The sequence below is a fragment of the Coenobita brevimanus genome, chromosome 108 (genome assembly GCF_032717465.1).
Source record: "Coenobita brevimanus isolate Jiangsu-jjx chromosome 108, ASM3271746v2, whole genome shotgun sequence".
NCBI lineage: Eukaryota > Metazoa > Arthropoda > Malacostraca > Decapoda > Coenobitidae > Coenobita > Coenobita brevimanus.
The window spans coordinates 9,776,657-9,802,782 of record NC_137061.1 but is presented as its reverse complement, the minus strand read 5'-3'; the positions used below and the strand labels follow the sequence as shown (position 1 = coordinate 9,802,782).

The 26,126-nt window shown below is 43.1% G+C and overlaps 1 protein-coding gene across 1 annotated transcript in view; it reads right to left on the bottom strand.

Annotated features, from left to right (window-relative positions):
- LOC145416881 (protein lin-54 homolog) overlaps nt 1-26,126 on the bottom strand; it is a 102,174-nt gene that overhangs the window by 44,621 nt on the left and 31,427 nt on the right. Inside the window, exons 9-12 of the mRNA XM_080285747.1 lie at nt 25,595-25,693; nt 17,313-17,432; nt 16,129-16,293; nt 2,057-2,224 (exon numbers count right to left, since the gene is read on the bottom strand). Coding sequence (XP_080141873.1) covers nt 2,057-2,224; nt 16,129-16,293; nt 17,313-17,432; nt 25,595-25,693 — 552 coding nt within the window. The remainder of the gene's footprint in view (nt 1-2,056; nt 2,225-16,128; nt 16,294-17,312; nt 17,433-25,594; nt 25,694-26,126) is intronic.

Here is a 26,126-nt window from a genome sequence, read left to right as displayed (position 1 = left end):
AGGACACCATCCACAATTGGCTGGAAGTGGACGAGGGAGACCCAGGGTACCAGACTATGTCCAACCAGGAAATTGTGGAGTCTGTGACTGCAGGGGATAATGAGGATGCAGGGGAGAAGGAAGTGGATGATGACAATGAAGTGGCTGATATCAAGCGACTCAAGCAATCCGTGATGCAGTGAATGTCCTTCTCGACTACTGCGCACATCCCAATCACCAGGCCATCTTTACCGATGCCATGGCCACCTACCTGAGAAAAAGCCGAGAAAATGTTATAATGCTGCAGTTGAGAAGGATCACCAGGCAGTCTTCCATCATATCTTTTTTCCATCCAGTGACGCCGGCCGCTCCGTCGCCCTAGCCATCGACCTCCTCGCACTGTCTTGTCGCCTCAGTCTTCAATCTCCTCACACTGGCCTCTGTCACCCCAGCCCTCTACCTCAGCACATCGGCTTCGTTCACCCCAGCCAGGCATCCCCTCAGCTACTGCTTCTTCACCTCAGCCAGGAACCTCTCGTACAGCACCATCGGTGTCACAACGAGGCACCTCAGCCATGGCACCACCTCAGCCTTCAGCCTCTTCAAGGGTGGTGTCTCCAACAGAGATCTAGCTGCAGAGATCTTGGAAAGATCATATTACATCTCTTGTAAAATCTGCTTCCAAGAGATTGGGTGTGCTAAGCCAACTTCGCTCTTTCTTTACCCCTGCACAATTGTTGACTCTATACAGGGGTTTTATCCGCCCCTGTGTGGAGTACAACTCTCATGTGTGGGGAGGCTCCCCACATACAGCTCTTCTCAATAGGGTGGAGTCAAAGGCTTTTCGTCTCATTAACTCTCCTCCTCTTACTGACTCCCTTCAACCTCAATCTCTTCGCCGTACTGTTGCATCTTTATCTCTTTTCTATCGCTACTTTAATGGTCAATGCTCCTCTGAACTGTCTGCTTGCATTCCTCCACCTCTATGACAGGAGAGTAGCACCCGTCTGGCAGCAAACTCTCATCCCTTTTCTGTCCAGCTCTCTAATGCAAGAGTTAACCATTACTCCCAGTCTTTCATTTATGCAACAGGTCAACTCTGGAACTGTCTCCCTCTGTCTGTATTTCCTGCTGCCTATGATCTCCAGTCTTTCAAACGCAGTGTGTCCAGGCATCTCAAAATGATCGGATCTTGAATTTGGCTCTCTATTGTATTTTGTTTTTCTCTTGGAGGGAACTGTTACTGCGGGCTCATGGCCTTTGGTTCCTTCTTAGTTGCATATATATAATATATATATATATATATATATAAAAAGTCAGAGGCTTCGCTGGATCTCCACCTCACACCCTCTGCCACTCCTTCTCCGGTGACTGCTCCAGCACCCTTGGCTGAGATAGAGCCTGAGGTGATGGAGCTGGAGTAATCTTTATGGGAGCCATTTGCCATTAGGCCACACGGGATTAAGTGCACTGTACTGCATGGTGTACTACTCTACCCTTCATCAATACCAACACTATGTGAGTACAGTATGATTATGATTACACTATGGACTGTATTACTGCACTAAATGTACTGTATCAATACTGTATCATATTTTAGGCTTAATTTTAATCTCTAACTCATGGGAAATATTGTAGGAAAGATTTTAGGAAAGTGGGGTGAGATGGACATTGACACATTATCCAGCCTGATGCCGAATGGACAGCCGATTGGGGATACCTCTGCAATAACCTGCATGGGGATTGGCTGAAAGAAGCCGGATCATTGAAAGATTACTGTATTAATCAAAGCTGAAATTAGAATGCACACTACATTCATATTCAGAGACCACTGGCCATGCTGGCAAGTGTGTCTTTTCAGTACAGCCAAGCTCTCCAGGTGTCACAATCTTGAGTCATTTCCCTCCTCAATCCCTAGATTAGGAGTCTCCATATTGGACCTTACCCCACATATTCCTCTGCCTGCCTCTAGGCATTCATAACCCCCATATTCACATTTGTGTTGTTTAACTGATTATGTACATTACTGGACAAAGATGTTATGAAGTTAGGCTAAATTTTCTTTCTGGCAATTTACCTGTGACATATAGTGTGCAGGTATCATAACAACGGAGCCCGGCTGTGTGTTGGAAAGTACCCCTGGAGGCAACGCTGATGCAGGTAGTGTGAGGTTAGTCTGAGGCCGGATGGGTACACCACCACCAGAAGTTCCTGAAACGGGGATGATGAAACGCTGCTTACTACCCTGAAAAGAAAAATACTAATTTCATTATCATAACCCTAATTCCCACTAACATTATAAAACAGGGTGAAAATAATATACATACATATACAAATATATATATATATATATATATATATATATATATATATATATATATAAAATACTCAAAAAAAAAAAAAAAAAAAAAAAAAAAGGTTTATCATAATCGTAACATTAGATCCCTCACTTTCCACTTTCTCATAAACTCATCAAAACCATTTACACTCTTGGTCCACTGTGCCTCCTCCCACCTTCATACTCAGATCAAATGAACCCAGCGTAATCCATATGATGCCACCAAAGGGAATGAACAGATCATCTTTCTATACAAAATCTGGTTAGAATAGCCTAGCCTAGGACCCCTACATCAAAAAGAGGGTAAAATGGGATTGGCGGTAACCAATACAGTACGATGAGTAGGAAAAACTTATATACCCCCTGGGGGTAGGGGGGTTTTTCAAGAATACTCCCCCAGTATCCCTGCTTGTCGTAAATGGCGACTAAAAGGGTTGGCGGAGGGTTAGTGCCCCTCCCCAGAAAACAACTAACTAAAAAAACAAACAAAAAGCCTCGGACAAGGACTGACCAAACGATGATGACCAAGGACCGGACAAAGGACATGGTTATCGGAACGTGGAATGTAAGGGGAGCGAATGATGAGGTGAAAGAGAGAGAGATTGTCCAGGTGCTTGAGGATGCGAAAGTGGATATATGTGGAATAACTGAAACAAAATGGAGAGGAGAAAGTGTGAGAGAATGGGAGTAGGGATGGGGTATATTTGCAGGCGTAGGTGAGAATGAGAGAGCAAAGGAAGGAGAATGTATAGTTGTGAGTAAAAGATGGAAGAGGAGCATAAGACAGTATGGATCAGTTGGGTCAAGGATTGTGTGGGTTAAGTTGAAAGTTGAAAAACAAATGTGAGTGACTGTGTGTGTGTATGCGCCAACGCAAGATCGTGCTAGCACAGTGAGAGAAGAGTTCTGGACAAATGTGGAAGTGTGCATGGAAAAGTTTGGAAGGAATGAGAGAGTGTTTTTGATCAGTGATATGAATGGTAAAGTAGGGAATGTGAAGGTGGATGGAATAGTTGGTGAGTGGGGTGTGCCTGCTGAGATAGATGAGAATGGCAGTGCGTTAGTGGACATTTGTGCTGGGAGGCGGTTGGTGATAGCCAATACCCTCTTCAGGCATAAAATGATCCACAGGTATACATGGCAAGTGATGAGAAGGGTGGGTGGGGAACTGAATGAAAGGAAGGCAATGATTGATTATGTGTGTGTGGATGAAAGGATGCGAAGATGTGTAATGGATGCAAGAGCTTATAGAGGTTGGGGAAGTGGACTTTCTGACCACTACTTGGTGGTGGTCAGAATTAGGATCCTAGTAAGATAAAGGAATAGAAGAAGGGAAAGACAAGAGGAAGGAGTAGTTGCAAGGAGAGTGGAAAGGTTACAAGAGGATGAGAAAAAGGCAGAGTATAAGAGAGAAGTGGAGGAATGATTGGGCAAATATGAATTGGAGCAGATGGGAGATGTGGAAGGTGTGTGCAGGATATTTACAGAAGAAACATGTGCAGCATGTGATGTGGTGTGTGGGAGGAAGAGAAGACGGAAGGGGGTGCAAGGAACAGCGTGGTGGAATGAAGAGGTGAGACAGGCTGTGGCACAAAAGAAGAAAGCATACAAGGAATGGATGAGAAATACGGGCGTGGAAGAAGTTGAGAGGTGGAAGAGAGAGTTATATGCAGAAAGAAAGAGAGAGGTGAAAAGATTAGTAAGAGAGAGTAAGAAGAGAGTGGATGAGGAATTTGGAAGGAATTTAGTGTAAAGTGGAGGGACTTTAAGAAAATGTCCTGGAAAGAGGTGAAGAGAGTAAGACAGGGTGGAAGGGAGGTTAGCAGGGGAGTGAAAGATAAAAATGGTAGATTACTAGTGGAGAAGGGAGAAAATGTGAGCAGATGGAGAGAACACTTTAAGGAATTGTTGAACATAAAGGATGGAAGTAATGCGAGTATAAGTGGCTGGGGAATGGCTGGGAGAAGGAGGGGGGTGAGAAGACAGGAAGAAATCAGTAGGATAGAAGCTGTGGAAGCAATGAAGAAAGTTAAATTGGGGAAAGCCCCAGGAATTGATGGAGTGTGTGGTGAAATGCTGAAGCATGGGGGAGAGATAGTAGTAGAATGGATGTGGAAGATGTGCAAATTGGCCTGGGAGGAAGGTAGAGTCCCGGAGGATTGTAAGTCAGGTATAATTATTCCCTTGTACAAAGGAAAAGGGGAAAAAGAAGTGTGTGGTAATCATAGGGGCATTTGTCTTCTTAGTATAACAGGAAAAGTGTATGGTAGGATACCTACTGATAGAGAAAGAACAGAGGAATTAGTTGGAGAAGAACAGGGAAGCTTTAGGAAAGGAAGAGGTTGTGTAGATCAGATATTCATTCTTAGATCTTTAGTGGAAAAGTTTCTAAAGAAGGGAAAGAAGTTGTATGCAGCTTTCATGGATTTGGAGAAAGCATATGACAGGGTGGATAGACAAGGATTGTGGAAAGTATTAAGAATATATGGAGTAGATGGGAAGTTGCTGAATGCTGTGAAGAGTATGTATGATGGTGCTAAGGCTGCAGTGCGTGTGGATGGTGAACTAAGTGAATTTTTCTCTTTGAAGGTTGGGTTGAAACAGGGATGTGTCATGTCTCCATGGTTGTTCAGTCTCTTCATGGATAGGGCAATAAAAGAGGTACAAGGTAGGGTAGTGGATGCTGGAGTGGCCCTGGTGAGAGAGGATAGTGTTTGGAAACTCCCTGTACTGTTGTTTGCAGATGACACTGTGTTGTTGAGTGAAGACGAAGGGGAGCTGCAAGGCTTGGTGGATGAGTCTGGGAGAGTGTGTAAGAAACGGAATCTAAATGTGAATGTAGGAAAGAGTAAAGTGATGGACTTTGAGTGAGGTGAAGTCAGTGAATGTACAGCGAGGTTGGATGGTGAGGAACTGGAAAATGTGAGTGCGTTTAAGTACTTGGGTAGTGTGATGAGTAAGGATGGAGGTTTAGAGGGTGAAGTGCTTAACCCCTTAACCGCGGGGCGTCACTTTCGTGACGCTTGGGAGCAAGGGATCATACTGCGGGGCGTCGCTTTTGTGATTCTGTGTTATTTTGAATTCACCCGGGCTTCCAAGTGGGGGCTTGTATCATCTATCAGTACTGCTAATGTCCAACACTAGTCAGCACTCCTAATCTCATCTGTACTCCCATCCATTGTTGACAATTTAGCCATTTCTCCCCGTTCTTGACTCCCCTCCCTACCCCCCCTTCATTACACTATCCTCTCGCCTGCCCGGCCGTGCCACGCTAAGTAAATCTTCCCTGGAATTTTTCACTGATTTCATCCATTGAAATAAGCCCTATGCCCTATTCTTATACCAAATAATATATACAAGAAAGAAATAAGGTAAGTGAGAGTGCCATACACCTGGAATTGGCTAAATATCACCTGACAACACCTCACGTGCACTCGTTTGCTAATTTTCGCTGTTTTTTTCCCCTTGAAATATGCCATATAATCTATTTTCGTAATAAATATACATATAAGGAGGGAAGGGAGAAGCCTAAGTGATATTTACATTCACCTGGAACTACCTAATTTATAATGTATTGTCTAGATTTCCTGCCAATCATTTCAGTGAAATACATAGCTGTTTCAAGAGCTACGTTGGTAGTACTGAATAACCCCTAGTAGGCCTCAACCCGGGCCGGCCCTCCTTTATCAGTTCTCTCTCATCTTCCGAAAAGGAGGTACGGCTCATCCTCTTGCTGACTTCAGGGCCTTTTTTCACCCCCATGCAAAGGGCCCTGTGACCTTTACCCCCCACTAAACCTCGTGTGGAAAGAGGTAAAGGGCTGACAATTGATTTGATAAAAGAGTGACTACGATCTTTCTATTGAGTAAAACAGTGCAAGTGGAATTGTAAATAATGTGTAAATAATGTGTAAACAGCAAGTGAAAGTAATGAATGTAAATATACGTGAACAATGGAAAATAGTTTTATAAGTTACTTCAAGTGACAGTGCATAACACAGTGTAAATAAAATAGAAATGTAAATAACGTAAATAAAATAGAGAACGTAAATAGAAATGTAAATGAGTAGTATTATAAGAATACGAGTATATACCCTACCGGTAGGAGTAATGAAAGTGAAAGTTTCACTATAGCATGTCTGAATACTATGAGTTATGAGAGTGAAGATGAAAGTGACATTCACTCTCAATGCCAGTATACAGGACGAGAAAGTGAATGCTACGTATTTTACTTAAAGAAATTGAATCCCTACAGTGACAATAAACTAATACTACTGAAGGAAACTTATGGATAAAGACTGTAGATATATATAAGTGTTATATAGTAATAGAAATATAAAGTGTGAGGGGTTTTATGAATAATAAATGACAGAGTACCAAGAGCGAACTAGCGCAAGTGCGGCGGTCAGACGCGCTCATAATTTTCATTGCTTTCACAGTGGTTTATTTTTTGGAGTATGAATCCTAAACTACTTGAAAATCATAGAGTAGTGTTTATAGTGTTAATATCTGGCTGTGGTAATCATATTACAGGTTGTCGGGAAGTGTAAAGTGGAGACTTCATTACCCAACTTCAGAGGTCTCCACAAGTCCTACGGTAACTGACGAAGGCTCAACAAACATTCCAGGAGAAAGCTGAAGGTATGTGCCATAAGCATATAAAATTTTAATATTCTAGGACTAATAACTGATTTTTGGCAAATATTTTTTGAGAGTCTGTCAGAGCCCGAATAACCCCGCGGCACACGCAAAACATCGGTAAACATGCCCGCGGTGTAGGGGTTAAAAGGGTACAGCAGGGAAGAAAGGTTGCTGGTCCTTTGAAAGCAGTGATTTGAAACAGGGAAGTGAGCATGGAAGTGAAAAAGTCACTACATGACAGTATTGTGATACCAACTCTAACATATGGAAGTGAAGCTTGGACACTGTTGGAAGGACACAAGTCAAGAGTGAGAGCAGTGGAAATGAGTTATTTAAGAGAAGCCTGTGGAGTCACATGGAGAGACAGGCTGACGAATGAGGATATAAAGGAGCGTTGTGGTGTGGCTGTGGATGTGATAGGAAGCGTTATGAGGAACACACTGAGGTGAGGTGGTTTGGCCATGTGGAGAGAATGGAGGGTGAAAGACTGACGAAGAAAGTGTATGTGAGTGAGGTGGAGGGGGGAAGAGGGAGGGGGAGGCCGAGGATGAGATGGAGGGATGGGGTGGAGAGGTATATGAGAGAGAGGGGTGTGAGTTGGGAGTAGGGCAGTGAAATGCCGGAGGACAGGGCGATGTGGAGGAGATTTGTTTGTGGCCACCCCAAATGGGATTGAGGCATCTGGCAATAGATAGATAGATAGATAGATGGTGTGTGTGTGTGTGTGTGTGTGTGTGTGTGTGTGTGTGTGTGTGTGTGTGTGTGTGTATATATATATATATATATGTGGCCCCGCGTGCAAGAGTATACCCATGCGCCACCTTGTCGAAAATTGAGATAATGCTATCCCACAGTCCCTCAGAGTATGTACTTTCGTGTGGACTTGGTGGATGTGATGTGTGACCCAAGACATAAGGACGAAAACCCATAAAAATAACACTGGGTTTATCGCCAACCTTTATCAAACGCTTTTCGCCGCTATGTTGGAGCGAGAGTATACCCAAGCGCCATCCTCACGAAGAATGGCTTCTCAGCATGCCATTTTATGCGTGCAGTAGTGTTAACAATCACCAAGGCGATGAGGATAGTCTCATCCCAAGCCTTTTTGCTGTGCTGTAGTAATACTAATACTCTCGTCCCAATCTTTTTCTGGGTGACCAAGTGGTGTGCACGCTCTGATGTGTGTGTCATAATCAACGTAATTTTGGTGGTTATAACACCACAGCAAGACAGTGTGAGTTTTGACACTGTTTTTTCAATAAAAAGAAATAATGTTTCATAATTTTCCATGGCTTTGTGTTCATTAACTCTTTCAGTGAGGTTAGTTTCTTTATTGAACCATTGTATTTTTTATTGCAGCAGCCACTGTATTCAATAATAAGATTATTTATCACTCTCATCTTAAATGTCAGGACCATCTTGCCTAGCCCCGGGCTCCTACGCTCCTCATGGGGCGAAGTAGGACTGGATGATGGATGGATGGATGTAAAACATTATTCCTTGTATAATTGGTGTTATTTTGTTTGTTATTGCATTTAACAGATGTAAAGTGTCAAATATATATATATATATATTGTCTCAATTGGATACGTTTGTGTGAAGCTGCAGAATGTAGTGAATGTTTTTGGCATATCCAGTAGAGCCAGGATTCCGAGGGCTTGAATAATGAGTGAATGGAAGTGTGGCCTATTTGGATTGGGCAAGTTTGTGCTGTCTGGACACTGCTACTCCTCACCCAGCCCTTGGGTGGGAAAGGAGGTATGGATGATGATGAATATATATATATATATATATATATATAAAGTGGGCTCGCCTAATATGCGAGCTCAAAGTGCGCGAATCGCATTGTGCACGAGTGACCAAAAACAATAACCAAAAAGATTGACTGCGTGAGTTTACCTCACAAAATGCAAGGTAGAGGCAAGGAGTGGCTCAAAAACACCATTTTCCACGAGTATGTGACCCCCATCCCCACGTCAATAGTGACATAGAGGCTTGTGGGGAAGGTGCTCAAGAGGAGTCTACAGTAAGATCTCGCCGATAACAACTTTGACAATAACGTTTTCGGCAATAACGCTGAGTTAGAATAGATACCCAGTTTCTATAATGATGACAGTTATTTCGCAAACACCAAGTTGTTATACTGCCAATACGTCCAGAACAAGATGGTGAATGAAACAGACAAGCAAGAAGAGATGAAGGAAATTGCTGAAAATGTGAGCAGTAGTGAGGAGGAGAGGGAGGATCCTCTCCTCACCACCTCCCCTGACTTGCCCGTCGCCATCCCCTCCTCCTCCACTGCCCCACCTGACTCACCTGCTTCACCTGGCATACCTGCAACTCCCACCATAATGACTGTTGCTGCATTCTGGAAGAAATGTAACATTTGACAGGCTGTAAATTTCTTCGTCAAAGCCTGGAATAATACAACATTGGCAACTGTTAAACAAGCGTGGTGTGATCGGGGTGGCGGCGGGGGCACTCCAAGCAAGTTGCCGAGCCTCACAACCCCTGTTATTTAAGTCCATCAGGCCTGCTGCCTACTGCTGATAAGATGACTGCCCATATTATTGTTACAGCAGCTATATCTGTTGCACAACGTCCAAAAACTCTGACCTTTATTATGTCTCTAAGGGCCAAAAAATGTCCAGGTATGAGGAGGTACCTCCCATATGTTACTTTTCCCATAAGATTTTGTATTCCCAGTGAGCGATTTCACACTGCACGAGGACCAGGACCGCCCAATCTCTCGCGCACTGTGCGAGCCAACTGTATATACTGTATAAATATATATATATCTATTCTATCTATAGCCCGACGCCCTAATCCCGCAAAGGGTGGCCGCAGACAAAACGCCTCCAAGTCGTTCTGGCACCCACCATTTGACTACCCTCCCCCCAACTCACCCCCCCCTCCCTCATATACCTCTCAACTCCATCCCTCCACCTCATCCTCGGTCTATCTCTCCCTCTCCCTCCCTCCACCTCACCTACATACACCCTATTAGTCAGTCTTTCATTCTCCATTCTCTTCACATGTCCAAACCACCTCAGTGTATTTCTCCTAATCTTCTCAACCACATCCACATCCACCCCACTGCGTTCCTTCACTTCTTCATTCGTCAACCTGTCCCTCCACGTCACTCCACATGCTCCTCTCAAGTAACTCATTTCCCCTGCTCTCACTCTTGACTTGTTCCCCTCTTGCAAGGTCCACGCCTTGCTTCCATACGTCAGGGTAGGGATCACAATACTATCATGCAGTGACTTCTTAACTTCCATACTCACCTCCCTATTTCTCATCACTTCTTTCAGTGTACCAACAACCTTCCTTCCCTGCTGTACCCTTTCATGCACTTCATCCCCCAAAGTTCCATCCTTACTCATCACACTACCCAAGTACAATACTTGAATGCACTCACATTCTCCATACCCTCACCATCCAAAATCACTGCACACTCTGTGACTTCATTCCTCTCAAACACCATAACTCTACTTTTGTTTACATTAACTTTCAGATTCCTCCTCCTACACACTGTCCCAATTTCATTCACCAAACCTTGCAACTCCCATTCATCTTCACTCAACAATACTGTATCATCAGCAAACAGCAACACCGGAAGCTTCCAAATCTCACCCTCATTCATTACAGCCACCCCAACATCCACTGCCCTACCCTGCGCCTCCTTTACAACCCCATCCATGTATATATTAAACAGCCATGGAGACATCACACAACCCTGTTTCAGTTCCACACTGATATCAAAGAACTCACTCAGCTCACCATCCACTCGCACCGTAGCCCTAGCTCCCTCGTACATACTCTTCACAGCACTCAACAATTTCCCCTCCACTCCATATATTCTTAATACCTTCCACATACCTTGCCTATCTATTCTGTCATAAGCTTTCTCCAAGTCCATGAAGGCAGCATACACTTTCCTTCCCATCTCTAGATACTTCTCCACTAAACATCTTAGAACAAATATCTGATCTACACACACTTTTCCCTTCCTAAATCCCCCTTGTTCTTCTCCAACTAGCTCCTCTGTCATATGCCTAACCCTATCAATGAGTATTCTACCATATATTTTACCAGTCACACTAAGAAGGCAAATACCCCTATGGTTAGCACATACTTCTCTCTCCCCTTTTCCTCTGTATAAAGGAAGAGTTATACCTGATTTCCAGTCCTCTGGCACCCTTCCCTCTTCCCAAGCCAATCTACACAACTTCCATATCCACTCCACAACCATCTCACCCCCATACCTAAGCATTTCACCATACAGTCCATCAATTCCTGGGGCCTTTCCCAACTTAATCTTCTTCATCGCTTCCACTACTTCCACCCTACTGATCTCTTCCTCCCTCCTCTCATCTCTTCTTCTCCCAGCCATTCCCCTACCACTTATACTCACACTGCTCTCACTCTCTACATTCAACAAATCCTCAAAGTGCTCCTTCCATCTCCTCAATTTCTCTCTCTTCTCCACCAACAATCTATTATTTCTATCTTTCACTCCCCTACTATTTCCCTTTTCACACTGCCTTACTTTCTTTACCTCCTTCCAAAACAATTTCTTACTCTCCCTCCATTTCACACTCAGATTCCTCCCATACTCTTCATCCACTTTCTTCTTACTCTCCTTCACCAGTCTCTTAACCTCCCTTCTCCTGCTCACATATATCTCTCACTTCTCTCTTTCATCTTCTCCCCTACCTCTACTCGCTAACCGTTCACTATATGTCTTCTTCTTTTGTTCCACAGCTCGTTTCACCTCATCATTCCACCATGCTGTCCCTTGCACACCCTTGCGTCTCCTCCTCACTCCACAAACCTCCTCATGTGCTGCACCTATCTCTTCCGTGAATATCTTACATACATCTTCCACCCCTTCCATCTGCTCCAGCTCATACCTTCCCAATCTTTCTTCCACTATGCTCTTATACTCTGTCATTTTCTCACTATCTTGCAATTTCTCCACTCTTCTCACAGGAGCTGCTTCCTCCTGTCTTCCCCTTCGTCTCCTCAACCACTTTCTTTGCAGCTCTACCTTGGTCATCACTAAGTGATGGTCCGAGACTCGATTCCCCCACCCTCTCCACACTCTTGCATCCAGCACTTGTCTTCTCATTCGCTCATCCACACACACGTAGTCTATCATTGCCTTTTGTTCAACAAGTTCACCATCCATCCTCCTCATTACTCTCCATGTATACCGGTGGATCATCTTATGACGAAAGTAGGTGTTGGCTATTGCCAACCCCTTACAAGCACAGATGTCCACCAAAGCACTTCCATTCCCATCTACTTCAGCTGGCACACCCCACTGGCCAACCACCCCAACCACTCATACATTCCCAACTTTGTCATTCATGTCTCCAATCAACAGCACTCTCTGGCTTCTCTCAAACTTGTGTGTGTGTGTGTGTGTGTGTGTGTGTGTATATATATATATATATATATATATATATATATATATATATATATCTATCTATCTATCTATCTATCTATTGCCAGACACCATAATCCCGTAAAGGGTGGCCATTTGACACTGAGTTAGTTGTTTTACAGGGAGGGGTACCAACCCACTTGTTGACATGTAGGGAGCACGTATGGTTTGGTTATATGGTTACCACCCAGTGTTGTAAATGGTTTCTTGGCTTACAGGAAACCATTTGGCTTGTCACTCAATGTAAAGCCACCTGTAATGAAAAGGAAAATATATATATATATATATATATATATATATATATACAGTTATATATATAGTTATATATATACATATATATACATACATAAATATATATATATATATAGTTATATATATATATATATATATATAGTTTAGTTATATAGTTATATACAGTAGTTATATACAGTTATATATATAGTTATATATATATATATATATATATATATCTCTCTCTCTCTCTCTCTCTATACATTTTTCGCAGCTTGAATGTTCCACCAAAACCACACGAAATGTAAAACATCGAAGTGTGAATTTAAGAATCAATGGGGAAAATAGAGAACCATTCCGGCGGGACATGTACACTCGCACCAGAAAGTATCGGTGCACTGTGGGTGCGATGCCATCCGGAATGATTCGACCATGAAGCACTGACAGTCTGTTAACACCTGTATAAATTATAACATTTACGGCCATTTCCTACACATTATGAAGGACACAAGAGTTACAGCTGATGTAGCTGTCATCTATCGTCTGGGATACCTGCGTATGGGAGGACAGAGCCGCAATTTCCAGTTCCCCTTGTTCCGTGTGCCATAATATTTAACACATATTCTGCACCGATACTTTCTAGTGCAAGTGTACCTACCCTATCAGAAAGTACTATAACACCAAACAGGCCAAACCTAAAGTTAAATTAAGTGTTTACTAGTACTAAAACAGCATAACACAATAAACATGTACCTGAAAAGACATTAAAACTGTTATAAAGAGCTGCATCACCAAAAATCCTTACCAGAAATAAAGTGAAGACTGGGTTCAGTGGCAAGTGAAGGTGTGTTGAGGGTGGATGGGCTAGTTCCCGGTGTCACTAACCAAGAAAAAACTGCCACTTTTCACCAAATTATTTAATTTTCAACATAAAAGTCAGTTAACTAAACCCCGGTCATTTTATATGCCCTCTTTGTCACTAAAAGGAAAGGAGAAATTATAACAACAATATTTGACTTACTGCTACAAGGAAGAGAGGCTGTAATATAGTCAAACAGAATAAAAAATTGGTGAGCTGAGTCTACCATCTCTGTATTGGGACTGTAATTATTCCTTCCTTCCTTAAATATCGATAAGCTTTATTTTACATCCATTTCAGGTATCTGTCCATCAAAACAAAAATAAATAGTGTTACAAGAAACATGTAACAATTCTTTGTTGAGAAACAGTAGCATGACATGGCTGAAGATCGTACGTTACGATCACAAACAATAACAAACTCACGCATGTCTACTGCCCTCCTGGACCTGCTGTGTTTTCAAGACACGGCTGAAGATTGTACGTTACAATCATAAACAATAACAAATTCACGTGTGTCTACTGCCCTGCTGGACCTGCTGTATAAAGATCATGGAAAACTGCTGCATAGAAAAAAGGACGGTGCCTAGACTGAGCATCAGTATGTATCGTCTGCTGGGTGTCGGCTGCCGGATGGGAGCATCAAATTGTGGGGAAATTCGCAAATTGTGAGACAACTCGGAAACTTTTCTTGCGCGAAAAAAAGGCATCGAAGTAAAATGCGTCCAAATACGAGGACTTCTATCTATCTATCTATTGCCAGACGCCACAATCCTGGAAGGAATGGCCATTTGACTTTTGAGTTATTTGTTTTACAGAGAGGGGCACTACCCTCCACCAACCCACTCATTGACACGTAAGGAGCACATATTACTGTATGCATGTGTGTGTGTGTGTGTGTGTATATATATATATATATATATATATATATATATTGCCTGGATGCCTTAATCCCATAAGGGGTGGTCACAAACAAACTGCCTCCATGTCACCTGGTCCCCCACCATTTCACTACCCAGCTCCCACCTCACCCCCCCCCTCTCATAAATCTCTCCACTCCATCCCTCCATCTAATCCATGGTCACCATTTCACTGCCCAGGTCCTACCTCACACCCCCCCTCTCTCATAAATCTCTCCACTCCATCCCTTCATCTAATCCATGGCCTCCCCCTCCCTCTCCCATCCTCCATCACACTCACATATACCCTCCTCGTTAGTCTCTTGCTCTCCATCCTCTCCACACGGTCAACCCACCTCAATGTATTTCTCCTAACACTTTGTATCACATCCACATCCACGCCACAACACTCCTTCACTTCCTGATTTGTCAATATGTCTCTCCATGTAACTCCACATGCTCCTCTTAAATAACTCATTTCCACTGCTCTCATTCTTGACTTGGGTCCTTCCAACAAGGTCCAAGCTTCACTTCCATACGTTAGAGTAGGTATCACAATACTGACATACAGCGACGTTTTTGCTTCCATGCTCACTTTCCAGTTTCCTATCACTGCTTTCAAAGAACAAGCAACTTTTCTTCCCTGCTGTACCCTTTCAAGCACTCACCCTCCAAACTTCCACCCTTACTCATCACATTATCCATGTACTTAAATGCACTCACATTTTCCATTTCCTCACCATCCAACCTCACTGTACATCCAGTGACTTCATTTCTCTCAAAGACAATAACTTTACTCTTCCCTACATTCACCTTTAATTTCCATTTCTTTCACACACACACACACACACACATAAATAAGTAAGATTATAGTACACAGGATGGTGGTAGGTGGTGAGAGCCTTCATCCACTCAACTGATGTAATGCTGCATACTTCCTCCCTTTCTCATTCTATTTCTGCATCTGTCCTTGCTTCCTTCTTCTCCCTTTCAGTCCTGTCACTTTCTATTACTATTCTTTCCACTTCAGGTGCCTCTGCATTGACAGACCCAATGGTTTCCTGTAACCCAGGAAACCACTGAAAATGCTGCTGTGGTAACCACACAACCAAATTACAGGATGAAGTGGAGCTTGCTATGGTGCCCATGTTAACTGGGTGGAGACGCAAATGCGGCATTCATCCGGGAACCAAACTTCCATACTTCCCTGTGCCTCACTCTGGTTAGCTGCTGTCAGCTGCAAGGGAACATCGGTCCCTGCACGGAACAACCCTGCAAAGACGACTGCTTGCCTGCAGTTGATGGGTCTGGTCAGCCAGACAGACTGGGACAGATCAAGTACAATAACAGTACAGTGGAGTTCAGTATTAAAAGAAATATCATTAAAATGTGAAGGAGCACTGTGCTGTGGATATGGATGAGATACAAAGAGTTAGGAAAAATACACTGAGGTGCTTTGGCCATGTGGAGAGGATGGAGAATTAAAGACTAACGAGGGGAGTGTATGCAAGTAAGGTGGAGGGAGGGAGAGGGAGGGGGAAGCCAAGGATGAGATGGAGAGATGGAGTGGAAAGGCATATGAGAGAGGGAGTGTGTGAGCTGGGAGCAAGGCCGTGAAGTGGCACTGGGCAAGAAAATGAGGAAGCAATTTGTTTGTGGCCACCCCTTACGGGACTGAGGTATCTGGCAATACATAGACGGATAATTATCCAAATAATACTACGAACTTACAGGCTGGTTAGGAGCGATGGGCATGGCCTTAATTTTGATGGGCTGAGAGGCAGCAGGAGCAATGGGCTTGTTGGCAGGAGTGGTCGCCCGCATCCCCCCACCACCCCCACCACCTCCACCCCCACCTCCACCCACTCCCGGGCTCACCAGGCGAACATAGTTCATCTGAAATAAAAACAAAATAGAAGTAACCCTTAGAATACAGTGCCCTTTTTTTTTTTTTTCCCCTAATTCAATTTCAGTCAACTTCTGAAAACTGAATTGAAAAGGCTGCAAGAAAACTGTAAAAATTTTACAATACCCATATTAAATACAGATGTGAGATAATGCCATGATGTATGAAAAAAATCAAGACTGAGAACAGTGGAAATGGATACATGAAGGAGTATAAAGTAGGTACAGTGCACCCTCAATATAGTGAGCTAACTGGTACCAGATCCTTGACATTAAAGCCGAACACCATGCTGTTCGGTAATTTCCCCGGCATCGTAGCTTTTACTGAACAAAGATCATTAAGTACAGTGTCGTTCGACAGTACACTCGTACATAATGACATACTGCTAGGTCTAAATGATTCTTTTTCTCAATAAATGCTCTATTTACTAACCTGTGTATTTACTCGTACCTTTCAGGAAGTAATTGCACCACAAATAAAGACTGCAAGTAGGCCTGGGATAAATCCATGTTTGTTCGTCACACCATGCTGGCCAGTGTTTCCTGCGCATTCATTCTTTTACCAAGCAAAATTCGTGAAATGAACATAACATTCGGCCACCTCAAGGTGGTCGTTAAAACAAATTCGTTAAAGGAGGGTTTGATATAACAAGGGTTTACTGTAGGTCTATGAGAATATTAATGTCAGTGATCCATCCATCCGTCATCCAATCCTACCTTGCCCCGTGAGGAGCGTAAGAGCCCGGGGTTAGGCATGTTGGTCCTGACTTTTAAGATGAGAGTGACTGGCCTCACTCATCCCTGAGTAGCATTATGTGAGCAATAACCCCAACCACCCCTTGGATATAAACTAATGATGAAACACATGATGAAAACACTGATGATGCCTAAGTTTACAATTTATATGACTGTCTTGAATAAAAAAAAATAAACAAAATGAAGTAAAAAAAATCAAAATAAAATAAATAGTAAATAAATGATATACACAGTGTGTGTAATGTGGGAGTTACCTTGTTTGAGATGACTTGTACATTCTGTGGCTGGGCAGTGAGCTGCTGGACATGGCTAGCTGGTATCTTTATTACCTGTTGTCCACCAGCTGTTACAACCTGCCCTGTTTGCACCCGACCCTGTATACAAATATGCAGTAGCAGTAGTACTAGTAGTAGTAGTAGTAGTAGAACCTACATAAGCAAAAACAAAATTTAATATTTTTCCAGATGATGATGATGATGATGATGACAATGACCTCATTTCTTTGTTTTAGGCCTCTCTCAGCTAATGAATATTATCCAGCTGAGGACAGAATGCAGCAAAATAGGTTAAATATTAGGTGAACTTTCATATCAAACTGTACGTTTTCTCTCCACAACTAACAATAACTGCTGGCTACATCCGCTTTCACATATTCCCTTTCACACACATCTATTAAACAACAAACCAGTCTGCCAAGCTGCAGTTCACTGATGACACCAGAATAATAATGTAATATAAATAATGCATATTACTAACCATATCTTCTTTAACATCCTGAATCCTGATAATACCCTGTTTACTACATTCATGCTGCCAACGACAATTTCATTCAACTTAGGAGAGGCCTCTCATACTGATGGGGTTTATCAAAAATATATCTAACCCATCTGCATGAAAAGTCTGTCCTCAGATTAATACAATCATTCTTTGTGCTTCACGCAGCTTGAATCTGTCCGATCCAATTTTTCGTGGGTGAGTAAACCATCACAAACTACCCCAGTTTTGGGTGCATTTTGAGTTAATTTAACAAATTCATAGCCAATTAAATCAAAACACATTTTAAACAAGTATACTCTAATGTTTGGTGATATTTTGGGGCACTACAAGGGGTTTTCAGGCCATAACTCTGTTCAATTTTGGCTCTGGGAGATTTTTAAAGGGGTTAAGACATCCTGGAAATCAGGTGGTGAAGTTGGGAACGAGAAAGCTTGGGATCAAGGAGTGGCTAATTGGAGTGGTTATGGTAAGAGTGAACAGAGATTTGAGCTAGGAGTTTTCTGTGATCCAGTCACTTGATGTAGTGCTGCCTACTTCTTCCTTCATCTTTATCACTCATTTCTGTGTCTGCCCTCTTTCTCTTCCAATTTGTCCCATCGTTCCTGTCACTTTTATTACTCTTCTTTCCTTTTCTGGTGGCTTTACAATGAGTGACAAGCCAAACAGTTTTCTGTAAGCCAGGAAGCCATTTACAACGCTTATAACCATATAACCAACCCATACATCCTCCCTACGTATCAGCAAGTGGGTTCGCGGAGATTAATACTCCTCCCCGTAAAACAACTAACTCAAAGACATAGGACAACCCCTTATGGGATTATGGTGTCTGGCTACAGACAGACAGATTGTTAGAAACTTATCCATGAATGTTGGTGTGCATCAGAGGTCAGTTTTGAGTCCCTTATTGTTCATCATGGAGCTGAAACCCTCTCACGAGACTTCAGAGGTGGACTTCTGTATGCCGATGAAATGGTGTCGGCTGCAGAGAATGCAAGAGAGGCAGAGGAAAGACTTAGGAGGTGAAGAGATGGTATAGGACACAAGGGGCTGAGAGCAAATGCTGATAAAACAAGGGTGATGGTAGTAGCGGAACTAGTTGTTCCCTAGGCAGTCTGGCCGAACAGCCCCAAGTCCCTGAGGAAGGCTACAGCCGAGACCAGGCTTTCCCACAGAGCTATCAAGGAGTGTATGTTGTGTTATTGGTGTAGGTGATTGTGTGCAATGCAGTCTTCCATAATGTGTTGCATAGTATGGGGTGCTATGTTGCATCCTGGTCAGGCATCAGTGACAGAGTCATCCAGCCTGATAACTCAAGAGGGCTGGATGATGCCCATATCTCAGCCTGACCAGGTGGACCTTGTCCTCATGAGCGAGGTAGAATTCAGAAGAGTGGATATCAGGAGGGCGTGCATGCAACTGTGTGTTGTGTTTGAGTGACTGAATGGAGCAGCTAGTGATATTAGCTTGGATATGCTTCTGGAAGATGGTGTGAGGTGGACGAGGGGGGAAAGATGACAGTATTTGTGTATGATACCATGTGCTGGGTGTTGTTTTGATGTTCCTTGGTGTGTGTGGATGTGCTGCCATGTAGCTTAGTGGATGGTGTAGGTTTGTGGAGGCTGCGGCAAGAATTTGTGTGCCTCTCATGTCTAGATGATCCTTGACTTTGAGGACTTTGGTTTCTTGGCATAGGTGGTCAGTACATGTAGTAGCTATGCACCCTATGTTTATTTTTAAGGCCTTGTTCTGTATGGTCTGTAGGGTGGTATAGTGTGTTTTAGTGAGGTTAGAAGCCCAAGCAGGGCTCGCATAATTCATCAATGAACGTACATATTGTCTGCATATTGTGGTGGTGGCTTCTTTGTTGTGTCGGAATGTTGTATGGGCAAGTGACCTTAGGGTATTGAGTCTTGGTGTTATTTTTAATGTTTGTGGTGTATTGTATAAATGACATCAATGTCTTGTATGTTACACCAAGAATTTTGTGTGTATGTGTGTGTGTGTGGTAGGGGGGTGTTGTTTATGGTGAGGTGTGGAATGTAACTGTGCTCTGCTGTCCAGTTTGTGAGAAGGGTCACTGTAGATTTGGCTGGGGCTATATTGAGTCTGTTTGTGGTCAATCCATCATGTGGTGTGTTAAGGTAAGGTTGGAGGATGTGTGCGGCTGCATTTGCGTTTTGGTGTGTCCATGTCAGTACAGTAAGACCTTGATAAACTGGACTTCAACAGATCGGAATTCGCTTTTATTGGAATCAAAGAGCCACCGGATGAAAGTTCAATAAGTGGAAAAATTCCGAAAAAGCTAGCAGCAGTCTGGACTGCCAGACCTCAACCTGGAGCGGCCGTGGTGTCATTCATATTTTTCCGAAAAATTCCCCAAAATACAACTTCAGTCCGAAACAGTGACGCCTGGAATTCCCCTTTTTTTAACGGAAAAATTACGGCGTATCATAGTATTGTCCGTGCAGTTTGTGTGTTCATGCAACAGTTGGTGCCAAGCGGGTGGCAACACTAATGATTCCCCGCGCACTGCCTCAGTCCAACCCATGCTGCCATAGCATACAGTTCACTACGTGAATGGAACACCTTTAGTTATAGGTGTATAGTACTGTACAGTATAATTTAAATTTCAAAAACAAGGTTCTGATCGTGTGCCTTAAAGTGCATTACAGTACAGTGCTGGTTTAGTAAAAGTGCCTTTAAGTTAAATATGTGCATCACCTACCTCTCCAGTACAATCATCTCTACTGTACAGGCTCCACTAATGGGCCACTTCAGCTATGTTCACCACAATAAGGTAAGTGAAAGACATGTTTATTATTGTACAGTACAGTATTATTATATTATATTATACTATTCAACTATTGTTGTGAATGTATAATACAGTATAGTACTGCAATAGTAGTAAAAACAGCTGGTGATGCCACGGTGAAAAACCGCTGGTGCGATCCGGACTAACGTCTGATATTTCAGAAAAAGTCCAGGTTAGCAGGAGGAAGTTTGGATGTCACTTTTATCAGAATGGCTTGGGCCCCAATTAGTCCGTTGTAGTGAGGTTTTACTGTGTTATGTTGTCTGCATAGGAAGTTATGTGTATCTGTTGTGTCTGGGGTGTGGGTATGTTGTGCATATATAGGTTAAAGAATGCAGGAAACAAAACAAATCCTTGAGGGATGCCGTTTGTGAAGTTTCTGATGTTCGATGACTGATCAGCAAATGTTATTATTTTTTTCTTTTCTTTTTTTTTTCTTTTTTATGTGTCTGACTCTGGGCATAGGCTTCATAGTCTACTCTCAAGGCCCAGTAGTCCTCCCACATACCATACGCCTCTCTACAAGTCACCACTTCAGCGCTAACACCCACCATCCATATTGAATACATGCTAGGGCTGTCTCATTCAGGACAGGTGTATTGGTATTAGCGGGGGTATTTTTACGACATGTCGGTGGGACTTCTGGTAGATCAGTGAAGTCTTATTTTATGAAATTCAAATCCTTCAACTGTTCCCTGTCCCATCGGGGATTTGAACCTGGGTCCGGTAGGACTGCAGGCCACCTCTCTACCGATTAAGTGCACATCTGCCAGCTAAGTAGTTTCCCAGCCATCCTTTTGTGTTATTGTGCATGTCTGTGTTGAATATTTTATTTGTGAGGTTATGGTAAGGAATGACATCAAAAGCTTTGGCAAATGTCTAGTGTGACTCGGAGCATTGTGTGTGGTGGCCTAGCTGAATTGATGCCATCAAAAACTCTTTGTGTATGGTCTGTAAGAATAGTGTTTGTGGAGAGTAGTGGCCTAAAACCACGTTGTGATGGGGCTAAGGGGATGTGAGGTGTTACTTCTTTGATTTTCCCTGGAATAATTATTGCTTTCATGGCCAGGAGCCATCTGGGTGTGCCTTGCGCATTATGGAGGTTATTCTCTCGGGCATGGAAGCATACATTCCTTTCTCATATCCTTTGACTAACACAAGAAAGCCTTGGTTTAATCACGCTTGTTCTAATGCTGTCCGCAACAAGGAGAGGGCCTATAAAAGGTACCGGTGCCAACCCACCCCTGAATCACATCTTTTGTACATTTCTGCCCAGGATCATGCTACGTCTGTTCTTCGCTCTGCTAAAAATAATTTCATCTGTACAAAATGCTCTCAACTCTCCAACACGAATTCTTCCCACTCCTTCTGGCACCTTGCCAAAAACCTTTCTAACAACTTTACCTCATCATCCTTCCCTCCTCTTTTCTACTCTGATGGTTCTGTAGCTATTTTTTCTACTGATAAAGCAGATCTCTTTGCTCAGACTTTCTCCTCCAATTTCACCTTAAACGATTCCGGTGCTGTTCCTCCATCACTTCCCCCCTCTGACTTCCTCATGGCTAACATTAATATTTCTTCAGCTGATGTATTTTCTGCCATTGCTGGCCTCAGTACTAATAAGGCATATGGGCCTGATGGAGTCCCTCCTGTTGTTCTCAAGAACTGTGCTTCTGTGCTTACACCCTGCCTAGGCAAACTCTTTCGCCTTTCTCTGTCAACTTGTACCTTTCCTTCTTGCTGGAAGTTTGCTCTCATTCAGCCAGTCCCAAAGAAGGGTGACCACTCCCAACCCTCCAACTATCGTCCAATTGCTTTAACATCCTGTATTTCAAAAGTTTTTGAGTCTATTCTTAATAGAAAAATTTTAAAGCATTTTTCCTATCACAACCTTCTTTCTGATTGTCAGTATGGGCTCCGTCAGGGATGCTCCACTGGCGATCTTCTCACCTACCTTTCAGACTCCTGGTCATCCTCCTTTCGGGACTTTGGCGAAAGCTTTGCCATTGCACTTGACATCTCAAAGGCTTTCGATCGAGTCTGGCATAAATCTTTAATTTCCAAACTGCCCTCCTACGGTTTCTATCCTTCTTTCTGTGCCTTCATCTCTAGCTTCTAGATCTATTAACAATGGTGTTCCTCAGGGCTCTGTCCTATCACCAACTCTCTTCCTTTAATTCATCAATGACCTTCTAAGCTGTACATCTAACCCTATCCACTCATACACTGATGACTCCACCCTTCACCTTTCCATTCGATTCCCACAACGTCCATCTCAGCAGTTACTTCAACAGGCAAGGGATGAGGCTATGGCACACCTAATGTCTGACTTGGCTCGTATCTCTGACTGGGGTAAAAATAATCTGGTTGTTTTTAATGCATCAAAGACTCAGTTTTTGCACCTATCAACCCGACAAAATCTTCCACAGGTATACCCACTTATGTTTAATAATACTCAACTTAATCTTGCATCATCCTTGAACAGGCTTGGGCTTTCATTTGCTCGGGACTTGTCTTGGAAAGATCATATTACATCTCTTGTAAAATCTGCTTCCAAGCGATTGGGTGTGCTGAGCCGACTCCATTCCTTCTTTACCCCTGCACAATTGTTGACTCTATACAGGGGTTTTATCCGCCCCTGTGTGGAGTACAACTCTCATGTGTGGGGAGGCTCCCCACATACAGCTCTTCTCAATAGGGTGGAGTCAAAGGCTTTTCGTCTCATTAACTCTCCCCCTCTCACTGACTCCCTTCAACCTCTGTCTCTTCGCCGCAGTGTTGCATCTTTATCTCTTTTCTATCGCTACTTCAATGGTCACTGTTCCTCTGAACTGTCTGCATGCATTCCTCCACTTCTACGAAGGGCGATTAGCACCCGTCTAGCAGCAAACTTTCACCCTTTTTCTGTCCAACTCTCTAATGCAAGAGTTAACCGTTACTCCCAGTCCTTCATTTATGCAACAGGTCAACTCTGGAACTGTCTCCCTCTGTCTGTATTTCCTGCTTCCTATGATCTCCTGTCTTTCAAACACAGTGTGTCCAGGCATCTCGAAATGAATGGATCTTGAATTTGGGTCTCTGTGTATTTTGTTTTTCTCTTGGAAGGAACAGTTTTGCGGGCTCATGGCCTTTGGTTCCTTCTTCCTCACATTAAAAAAAAAAAAAAAAAAAAAAAAATGTAATACTAGTCGTTCTGTGACTTTGGAGGGGGTGCAGAGGAGTATGATGAGGTGGTGGTAGGAAGGCAATGTGGGATCTTTGTTGGGTTTGGGGATAGTGATGATATTACCATGCTTTCAGACGCTGGGTATCATGTTGTGTGAGCAGCTGTACTTTGGTATGTTGGTGAGTGCTTGTACGCCTTGTGGTCCAAGGCATTTAAGGTGTATGCTGCTTATGTTGTCTGGTCCACAGGTAGATGAATGTTTAAGGTTGTTAATGATGTGCTTCGTCTGGTTGTAAGTGAAGGGTGAGAAGTCTGGATCTGCGGGGAACTGTCTCTTGCATCAGATGACATGTCAGTCGTCGAGATGAGGGTTTAGATGACTGACGTGTGAAAAGTGACTGATGAGAGTGTTTGTTTGTTGTTTGTTTGAGGGTATGGTGTCTGTTGTTGTGATGGCAGCATGTGATTGTGTAGTGTTACTATTGGAGAGTGTGATGCTATTTAGTGTTTTGTAGAGTTTGCTGGTGTTTGTTTTGTGATGAAATGTTTGGAGATTATTATTCCAATTTAGTGTTTGCTGCTCTGATATTTTTATGTTTATTTGAGCGTCGAGTGCTTATATTTGTTGTATGGCGTCTTGTGTATGGGATGTTGGGGAGTGTTGCAGTGTGTTGAGCTGACTGATGAGGTCTTGAATTTCTGGTGTGAAGCTGGGATTGTCGCTCTTTCCGTTGCCTCTAGGGATGTGTCTTTTGTCAGCATTTTGATTAATTGTACTGAAAGTGTGCACAGCAGTGTTGATGCTTATGATGGATGCACTATTTAATGTTTCAAACGTATCTAGGGTCGGTGGTGGTATTATCAAGGAGGAGAGAGGGTGGCCATGTGCAGTTTGCCACAAGGGTGTGGAGAGTAATTCCATCTTGTGCAGTGTTTGTGATAAGTGGGATATAGTGGTATTAGAGGTAGGCTGTGAGATGATGCTGATTTCATGTGTGCAGTGTGTTGGGAGAGCATGTGGAGATTGTCAAGTGTGAGAGGATTATCTTCCTGGTGGGTCTCTTGAGTGTGTGGAGCTTTGTTACCTGGAGGACATGATATGTGCTGGAGGTGGGGCTGGAGCTAGCTCTGTGACTAGAGTAAGGAGTGGTAGGAAGAGGCTCAGGGAGCTGCTGTCTCTCCTGACATTGAGAGGGCTCTCCCTCCATGCTAAGTGACCTTTGTATGTGGCATGTGTTAGGAGTATAATGCTGTAAGGCAGTGAGGCCTGGGCAGTAAAGGAAGAGGATATTCATAGGCTCAAATGTACAGAAATGACAATGACCAGGTGGATGTGCACTGCATCCTTGAAAATGCAAGGCCTACGGGATACAGATTTAAATTGAAGAGTAAGAGGTAGGCTGGAATTGGACTGTATTGGTGTTGTGATGAGAGGTAGATTGAGATGGTTTCAGCATGTAGACAGGATGATGGATGACAACTGGCTGCAGAAATTGAGAGGTGTGAACTTTGGGGATAGGGCTGCAAGAGGCAAACCGAAAAAGACCTGGGACGAGGTCACAGAGTGTGACTTTAAGGATAAAGGACTGAACAGGGGGGCCACCTGAGATTGAGCAGCATGGAAAGCCACCATTAGGTGACTAAGGCAAGTATGTTGGATCCTTTACAGATGAAATGTTACAAATTAAAACGAAACAACAGTGAGAACAAAGTAAAAATGTCACCAGATTGAAGGTATTACTGTATTAATATTCTTACCAGTATCTTCTTAATAAACTCACCTGTACTGGCTGAGGCATGTTACTTTTGATGACAATTTTTTGAGGGCTTGACAGTAGGTTCCGAACTGGGCCACTGCTGTTTAACTGATGTGACACAATCTGTAATAAATAAATGAATAAACAAAATAAAAACAAGTGTCATGAAACAGTACATCCTTTTAAATCTTTATCTGTGACAAACATAAAAAAAAAAAAAAAAAAGGGTGAGGGGTGTTACTGTCATGTGAATCTCCAGATATACAGTAATCCCTCTACTATCCGATGTAATAGGGCCAAAGGCATGTCCAGAAAGTGGTCCCGTCCGGATAGTGGGCCCCTCCCTGCTGGACTGGTACTTATGACCCTAACCCAGCCTAACTTTGAAAGCCACCAACATAACTCCCTACTGTACATGCATAGCACTTATTTAAACCTATTTAAGACCCTATTCACACCAATAATGGCCATAAAGCATGAAATAAATGAAAAGGAACCAGCGAATGAGGAATCAGAAGTATGGAAAACACATAGCAGTGTACAGCCTACTTACAGC